This window comes from Acartia tonsa, chromosome 10 (genome assembly GCF_053477335.1).
Source record: "Acartia tonsa isolate MP-2025a chromosome 10, ASM5347733v1, whole genome shotgun sequence".
Taxonomy (NCBI): Eukaryota; Metazoa; Arthropoda; class Copepoda; order Calanoida; family Acartiidae; genus Acartia; species Acartia tonsa.
In genome coordinates, this window is record NC_137269.1 from 224815 (window position 1) to 234432 (window position 9618).

General features: G+C 33.3%; 1 protein-coding gene across 1 annotated transcript in view; it reads right to left on the bottom strand.

Moving 5' to 3' along the window:
* The window catches only part of RpL6 (ribosomal protein L6), a 208346-nt gene that overhangs the window by 729 nt on the left and 197999 nt on the right, over positions 1–9618 (bottom strand). Inside the window, exons 2-7 of the mRNA XM_080174291.1 lie at positions 8761–8829; positions 6676–6801; positions 3870–3970; positions 3131–3248; positions 2441–2540; positions 828–953 (exon numbers count right to left, since the gene is read on the bottom strand). Of these exons, the coding sequence (XP_080030417.1) occupies positions 828–953; positions 2441–2540; positions 3131–3248; positions 3870–3970; positions 6676–6801; positions 8761–8825 (636 nt within the window). The 5' untranslated portion in view covers positions 8826–8829. The remainder of the gene's footprint in view (positions 1–827; positions 954–2440; positions 2541–3130; positions 3249–3869; positions 3971–6675; positions 6802–8760; positions 8830–9618) is intronic.

Here is a 9618-nt window from a genome sequence, read left to right on the forward strand (position 1 = left end):
CATTATCTTAACATATTGCTATCTCCCGCTAAAGGGTCTACAAAGGCGAATTGTTTACACCATTGCATGTTTACGAGGGGATTTTTTCAGGTTTAACAATATTTATAGAAAAAAATATGTTATTTGATTAATTGAATGTATGATAAAAGTTTTGAGCAGAATCATAGAAACAATGCTACAAAACATTATCTTCACATATTGCTATCTCCCGCTAAAGGGTCTACAAAGGCGAATTGTTTACACCATTGCATGTTTACGAGGGGATTTTTTTCAGGTTTCACAATATTTGGAAAGAATTATCCCCTAAAATACATTTTAAGTGGATGTATGATTAAGTAAAGCAGGATCAAATAAAGAGACCATGCCATAAACATAATCTATAAATAATATTTCCCACTGTAGGTCTACAAAGGCGATTTTTGGTAACACCAGAGCAGGTTTTAAAGGGGAATCTTTCTTAGTATTTTAAAAAAAACTTTAATTTATGGACATCATGGTGAGGGAGTAGAGGTAGAATAAACCATGAGAACACTAAAAAGATATTTAAGTGGATGTATGATTAGGTTAAACAGGATCAAAATAAAGAAACCATGCCATAAACACAATCTAAAAATAATATTTCCCACTGTAGGTCTACAAAGGCGATTTTTGTTAACACCAGAGCAGGTTTTAAAGGGGATTATACAAGTAGAGAAATTTAAAGACAATACTGGGTGTGCATATTTTTATACATATCCCCCCCCCCCGCAAACAAAATTTCTTGTAATTTACATTATAACTGGAGGTAAATATATCATAGTTTACTAAGGTATTGATGGCAAAATCACCTGATCTGCCAGCTTCTTGTTGATGGCCATCTTCTCTGGTGTCAATTCTTTAGCCTTCCTCACGGGCTTATCGCCTCCAAGGATGGAGGATTTTTTCAAAGCCTTTTGGAAAGCCCTGTTTTCTGCCTTAACAGTTAAGTTTACATTAGTTTTTTGAAATTTGGCAAATTTACCAGAAACTTGTTTAAACTGACATTCATAAATTTACAAGGGTGTATTTTTTACATGGGATCCCCGGCTTAATGGGGGGGGGGGGGGGGGGGGGGAAATAAAAAATTAGTGGTTGGAGGGGAAAAAAATTGTAAAAATTAAAAATACTAATAACATTTTTTCCATTTCCCCCCCATTCTTGGTAAAAAAAAACTAAAAGAATGTGTGGTAGGAGGAATAAAATAAATAAAATATAGAGTTCTTTAAATATTTTCCATTTTCCCTCTACTTGGTGAGAAAAAACTAGGGGGGGGGGGGGGGGGGGGGGGGAATAAAGAAATTTGTAGCCGGGGAAAAAAAATAAATCTTGTGCAGAATATACACCCCTGTAAATTTAACTACCTTTAGAAGATTGACTTCAGGGAAAAGCTGTAAATTATTCAGTCATATTTTAGGACAATTATCTATAATACAAAGTAGCTTGATGTCTCTCTGTCTGTCTGTCTGTCTGTCTGTCTGTCTGTCTGTCTGTCTGTCTGTCTGTCTGTCTGTCTGTCTGTCTGTCTGTCTGTCTGTCTGTCTGTCTGTCTGTCTGTCTGTCTGTCTGTCTGTCTGTCTGTCTGTCTGTCTGTCTGTCTGTCTGTCTGTCTGTCTGTCTGTCTGTCTGTCTGTCTGTCTGTCTGTCTGTCTGTCTGTCTGTCTGTCCGTCCGTCCGTCCGAAGCTTAAGATCTCGGTAACCACTGAACCGATCGGATTCTACTCTTCAGGGCAGGGTTTCGGATCCGAATCCGCATATTTTCGAGATCCTTGGACTCAAAAAAATGCGGAAAAATGGAAAAGTCTACCTAAATTTATATACAATCTCAGACATTCTCTTGATGAGAGCCAATCTTTAAGGTTTAGGGTCAGACTTGAAAATTAAAAGTATTTATGACTTCGAATTAAAGAATAAATATTTTTGAAAGGTTTGGTGATTTTATTTTTATTGTCAAGGATCCGGATCGATCCGGATCCGGACTGACCACATTTTGAGGATCCGGATCCGCAAAAAATCAATGCGGATCCGAAACCCTACTTCAGGGTATGTACCTATTGGTCCTGCGGTGGTTTTAAGCTATTTTCTTGGGGGGTGGGACACCCCCAACCCCCCAAAAACAAAAAAAATCCCCCCCCCTTTTTTTTTACGAATTTTGCAAATTCGTTATTTAATCGCCATTTTTTTTTACGAGAAAATGTTTTCCTGCTGGGTAGGTGCGAAAATTTTGGATCCATTCTGCTGGGTAAGTAATAAAAAATGTAATTATACCTCTTGGGGCAAAGCCCCTAGAGGCTAGGGGCGAAGCCGCTAGTTTATTAAAAAGTTTCAATTTATGCAATGTAATTCAAGTCAATGACAAAGTATTTATTTAGAATACAAAATTCGTGCAGACTAATACCTTAGGGAGGGGGGCGGGGAACTTACCTTCTTGTTATGGAAGTAGGTGTGGGTCATCTCTTCAGGAACCTTGATTCCAGAAACATCGAGCTTCATCTTGGTTGCCAAGAAGTACTTATGATCGATGCTGAAAATGAAAACATTTTAGAACGGAAATGCTCAAGCATGTGGTAGGTACAAAAATACAATTTTATAAAAAAAATTTAGGTAGTTTAAAAATATAAACTAAATTATGTTGAGCTTTCCGAAATCCGTATTACGAAACTAGAATAAATTTGTTTTATTGGCCACAGGTGGACGGAAAATAAATAATTAATTTTAGGATTTTTATTTTATTTCATGGTTCATGGAAAGTTGTCAAATACGATAAAATGCGAAATTGATGGAAAAGAAGCAGTGCTGGGATATGTTTTCCATCAAGATTGTTAGTACAGTTTATCTTAAACTGGTCTAACCGTGAAAATGGAAGTTTAATCTACCCCCAAATTTTAAAATAGTAAATATTTTAAGCTTTCAAGAAAATTGCCATTAAATGGTGCAAAACTGGCAGCTTAAGGGGAATCAAAAGCGCTGCAGCAAAATAAAACAGCATGAACAAAGAGACAAACGGACCAAGAATACTATTCTTGTCAGTAATATCCACAAAATCCTCACTACAGCGTTACAGACGGACGAACATAGTATATCATTGAGTAGCTGCTCTACCAATAAACTTACGTTCTTGGTGGGCACCCGGTAAGAGGGTTGCAAACCAGAAGAAGTCCACAATCGACCTGCCTGATGAAAACGACACGCTTTGCCCTATGGTTACCTCTCAGGAGAATGCCGATAGTTCCTATTTAGTGCATGCTTATAGTGGTGCCCAAAAAAAATAGTTTCCATGTGCAGAGGCAGATAAAAACGAGTTTTTAATTATGGTTGGGCCGGATATCTGGCCAACGTTTGACAGGGGTGTATATTCTGCACAAGATTTATTTTTTTTCCCCTGCTACAAATTTTTTTATTTTTCTTCCCTCCTAGTTTTTTCTCACCAAGTAGGGGGAAAATTGAAAAATATTTAAAGAACTCTAAATTTTATTTTTTATCCTTCCTACCACACATTTTTAAGTTTTTTTCACCAAGGAGGGAGGGGAAATGGAAAAAATGTTTTCAGTTTTCTTAATTTTTACATTTTTTTCCCCTCCAACCACTTATTTTATATTTTTTCCCCCCTCCCCTGAGCAGGGGATCCCATGTAGAATATACACCCCTGACGTTCGATATCCGGCAAATTATCGGATATCCGGCCGGATAACCGTATATCCGGCGTAAAAAATCAGCCGGATATCCTGTAACCGAATAGTTTTAATATCCGGTATCTGGCCGGATATTGAAAATGGCCGGATAACCGGCCAAATCCTATTTTTAATAAAATATAATACAACCCCAACAAAATAATCACTGTAAGCATGGTTGCCTGGGGTGAGAGATTTCCTCAACTTGAGCTGTCTGTACTTAGGCGTCTTGGCCGGTGTAAGATTTGGGATAGGGTACTTCTTGGGATTCAACTTCATCAAACTAAAATAAAGGTTTGCGTTTAGGCAAGAGATTGAAATAAATCACAAAATAAAAAAAAGCGAGTCCTGAATTTTCAATTAACACTCAAATCTATTATCAACAAGCTTTAGCTATAATAGTCATGTTAAACATACCAAAAATCCTTTGAAATAACAAAACAAGGATGGGAAAATTTATTAATAGCGGAGCTCTTAAATTAGAGTAAGAAGGGCAAAGCAGGTAATAGGAAAGGCTTGTGTAACGAACACATGAATAAGGATTTAAATGTAAATATGCTCTGTAGTAATATTAATCATTAGCACAAAGTTTGGTGGTATCGGCACTATGGTCTATTTAAGGGGTTTAGTGGAAATTTGGTATAGCTTTAATCAAATTTAAATATTTACACTTCTACCAGTCCGAATTCATTAAAATAAAAAGTTATGAGTAATATATTACATTAGGCAACTTTTTAAAGTTGGTCATGTATAGGTGCGTGCACAGGAATGTGATTGGGGGGTAACCAAAAAGGGGTGATTTTTAAAATATAATTTTTGTTACTACTCTGGTATTTTTAAAGATAATTGAACCAAATTTTTAACCTGATTCAATTACTACCCTAGATAAACGATTATTAATAAATAATAGGGATTTCCCGCCGAAACCGCCGTCTACCGCCGAATTCCGCCGTGTTATTTGCTACCTCATTTGGCTGTTTGGAGTCAATAAAAAAAGTGATATATTTAAATAAAAGTATTATAATACACCTTTTACTATCCACTTACAACTGCTTTTTAATATTTATAATTTATTTAAGAGATGTTAGGTCGTTTTAAACTTAAAGAAAATGAATATTGAGACTGGATAATCGAGCTTCCCATTAAAGATATTGATTAAATTTTTTTTTGTAAAGTATCTTATGTGTATTTTCTACTTGTATAGTTTACCATTATAAGTATCTATTTAAATTTAGTACTGTCCCTCAAGGGCCTACAGGGGCCAACACCGCCACCCCCCCCCCCCCTTTCTACTACCAAACCAGAAGTTAAAATTTTACTGTTTTTAAAGGTATTATACTGAGTTTAAAAGGAAAAAAGTATTCTCATAACTGACCAAAATATTTTTTTGTATCTATGCCCCCCCCCCCCTCCTATCTAACCAAAAATAAGATAACTATCATAAAATTGATATCAAACAAAATTTAATTCATTTTAGAACAGTAAACAAAAACCGGTAGACCAAGTAATAAACTAAAACAGTATTTGCCAGCTAAATCATAACATATCTTACAAAAAAAAGACAGAAGAAACGAACACATTTACTCTTTGAAATCTTATTGTCCTTAGAGTGTTACAGACAGATGAGGGGACCAAGTGAACTAAAGAGTAGATGCTTGTTGGTGAGCTTAACCATCACCAAAAAATCAGCTTTCTTACAAAATAAAACTGCTTAGTAGATCCAATTTTCCCTACAGATATCTTATGTCTGTAAGAGAATTAACAACAGTCCGACGGACCAAATAAATCTTACAGTAGATGGTTGTTTGTAAATGTACAGATAATGTTCATAAAAAGATTTTCTTTCAACCGTCTTGAGTCGTAGCAAAGAAATTCACGATGTTTACATATCGATTCATACAGACTGACGGACTTAGCGAATTTGAAAGTAGCTACGCTACTACAAAATTCATTTTTGCACTTTCCTTCTAAGGACTAGAGTTGCAAACACCTTCCCTAAACACTAAAATCAAAAAAGAAATGACCTATATGCAATAAATGTTTTGTTTTTTAAAATCTGCGGGCGGCGGCTTTTTTTGCGGGAACTGCGGGTAAGTCGCGGTTTTCCTTTAAAATTATTGTTCCTCTAGTAATTACTGATTAATTTTAAAAAGTTTTACTCAATTATCTTTAATAGTAATGGAATAACAGAGAAATTAAGATTGCTGTTATGGTTTGTAATTCCCCCCCCCCCCTCAAATTTAGGTTTTACAGGCAATTTTCAGATTAAAAATTTTTAAAGTTGCGCTACCGACCCCACTCTGGAAACTTCACTTAAAGTTGTATTATATTCTCAAAATTTAGAATCATATATGGTTTGGTATGGGGTCGGTAGCGCAACTAGGAGTAAAATGAGGAAAACTAATTTTTTTTGCTAAATTTTTCAGTAAAAAATGACGAAAATTTTTTCATAAATTTACTTTCAAAGCATAAAATTAACACTTTTAAGGTAAAATATATAATAAAAATGTTTTTATTTATTGATTTGGTATATATATTTGTAAAGAATATGAACGAAATTAGTTTTTAATACCTAGATATTTATGCAAAATAAAATTATTTTTCATATTTAGGTAGAAAATAAAAAGTAGATTTTTGACCTTCAAAAAATATTGATTTGACCCAACTTTGAAGTAAAAAAAAACTTAGTTCCAAACGTTATTTTTTCTTTTCCTTGTCCATTATGCATGGGCTGGGGTATGTAAATCAATAATATCAAGTTAAAATAAGAAAATTTGACCATGACTTTTTTGCCAAATTTCCACCCTTAGACCGTTGTGATCGGCCGATAAAAAAAATGCTACTTAAAAATATTTTGAACATAATAACAAAGAGCTTTACCCCCCCCCCCCCCCACTAAACAATGTCATTAAATTTCACCAATTACAACGTTTAAAAGTATATTTTTTTCTATACAGCTATAGAAAGATTGGTAACTAAAAAAATTACTATTTATTTCCAGTCTTCTTGTCAGTTCTCTCGACCATTCTGATTGCCTTGGCTTCTCCAGGAATCTGGCCCTGCCTCAGAGCTTTCCTAAAGGCTGCAATCCTGAACATCTCCTTTTTGGAGTACCTAAAAAAAATATTTGCATTAAGTTAGGGTTGACAATCCGGAATCCGCCCAATTTTTGGGCCAATTTTGAAATCCGTATCCGAAATCAGTTTTTAAATAGCGGATTCCGGATTCTTAATTGGTAGGCTAAAATTAGCGTCTTGAGTTTTTTCTGTCAACTCCGCCTTTTTGAAGGCAAAGATTATCATCATTATATATAATATCTTTTACAATTTAGTTCTATTCTCGGAAGTAAATAATAGAGAACATTAATTTTTAGGACATAAGTAGCACTTAAATTTTCAAAGAAGTTGTATCAACTTTTTTTTTATAGCTAGCCGGTCCTTTTAGTAAGTAGTAGATGTAAAATTTTTCATAGAATTCAGATATGCAATCGGTTTTTTTTGTAGACCTCTTATTTTTTAAGTAATTAAAGTTTTTAAAAAAAAAAATTAAGTCGATTTTAAGGTACTAAAATGCAACAAAAAAAGAAAGAAAATGGCCATTATGAACAAAAATAGTAAGATCTTTAATTTGACACCTTACTTTTTTAAACCCACGAGAATAAAAACTTTGAACTCAATTTTATCATTTCACAAGTAAAAAAAAATATGGGTTCATATATACCTTTAGAATCAGAAAAATATTACGAATCCATTGTAAGCAAAATTGAAAAAAAAAGTTTACAATATAGTATATAAACTACAATAAAAGGAATTATATGAAAATATCATATTATATTGTACAGGCAACGTCTTAACTTTTGAATTGAGTATAAAAATGGGAAGGGGGTATAGAGGGGGTAAAGAGGGGGTAAAAAAGGGAAGACGATAGTGTTGCCAGAACAAAAAATACAATTGGCCAATTTTTATTTTTTTTATTTTTTTACTTTTTTTCAATTTTGCTTACAATGGATTCGTAATATTTTTCTGATTCTAAAGGTATATATGAACCCATGTTTTTTTATGTCTGTTTGAGAAAATATTTAGGTCTAAAGTTTTTATTAAACAGAGGTTAAAAAAATAGATTTTTTCAATAATTACTAAACAGAATTTTAAAAGTAAGGTGTCAAATTAAAGATCTTACTATTTTTGTTCTTACTGGCCATTTTCTTCTTTTATTTTGTTGCGTTTTAGTACCTTAAAACAGACTTAATTATTTTTTTTAAAAACTTAAATTACTTAAAAAATAAGAGGTCTACAAAAAAAACGATTGCATATCTGAATTCTATGAAAAATTTTAGATCTACTACTTACTAAAAGAACCGGCTAGCTATAAAAAAAAGTTGATACACCTTCTTTAAAAATAAAAGCCTTTAAAAATGTTGCTAGAATCCGAAATCTGCCAAAATAAGAATCCGGAATCCACAAGGAACCCGCCACTTTTTTTTTTGACGGATTCTTATCAAATCCGGCCTAAAAATTCGACGAATTGCCATAACTAATTAAGTAGATAGATGACCAACAGATTTTTAAGGGGGATGATAAAAATATAGGATAACGAAAATTAACTAGGAAATAAATAAAATAAACTGAATTCTTCTCTATTTCACATCTTTAAACAATATTACCAACACGCAAGAGAGTAGGTGATTTTTAGTCTTGGCATTCCCTTGGTTTAAGCAAAGTAGAAAATGGCTAATAACTTTGAGCATGGATAATGACATCAATACACACAACAAGTTGGTTTAATTTCCTGAACATCCGTAATAAAATTAATGTAACTATCTCGTAATCAATAAGTAAATGGCACTTTAAATTCGAATTTCTATCAGAAATTTTGCATGAGTTGTCCTTGGTAGGTCTATTTTCCCTCAATCGAACAAAAAGTTGGATAAGATAACCAAAGAGATAGCCAAAAAAATTGCAAACCAAGGATTACTCATAAAATATTTCAGATGAAAATTCGAATTCTAAGTGCCATTTATCATTGAGTACGAGATGGTTGCAATCCCCCCCCCCCCCCTTTAATACAACTTACTTCAGGGTGCCAGCCTTGAGGGTTAGCTCCTCCTTCTTAATTAACGACTCGTCGATTTTCGGCATACTTCTGAAAAAAATATAATTATGATAGGTAAAATTGACAAGACCTTACACAGACTTTAAAAAACAGGAGGAAATGCATGTTTAGAACATTTCAGCTGCACATTTTAAAGTTGTCATGGGAGGTATATTAAAAACAAACCAATCAAATAATCAAATTAATAATATGTTAAATGAATACAGAATGATCTAATTAAAATTAAAAGCTGATAACGAGAGGTTAAGGTTATCTAATAAACTAGCGACAACGCCCTAGAAGCCTCTTGGGGCACTGGTAGAAGGGGGAAATGTCGACCTAATTCCATTTTAAAATAGAGTTTAAAATATATTCTTTGAGGAGGGGAGGTGAAGACACCCTCTCCAAAAATAGTTTAAAACCTTCCCAGGACCTTACAGAAGCTTCAATGTAAAGGAGAACAATATCGATTCAGCGGTTAGCGAGATCCTTTGGGACAGACAAAAAACGCTAACTACTTCATATAGGGTATATTAAATATAAGTGGACGAATAATAAAACATTTAGAAAAAGGACAAAAAATAACCGTATAAACATCATGTATGAAGATTTTAAGTATAGCAATCAATAATGCATTCTTAACTAATTAAGCAGAACTATAAAGCCTTCTCAAACAACGATTAATGTACTTTAAATAATCAAATATAAATGCGAAGACAATTCTTAAACAGTACGACAAACACAGCTAAAATCCGATCCGTAGAAAATGCAAGAAATATAAAAATTTTTAACTATTACAATCACTTTAATTAAAATAATAACTATTATATATTGTTGTTT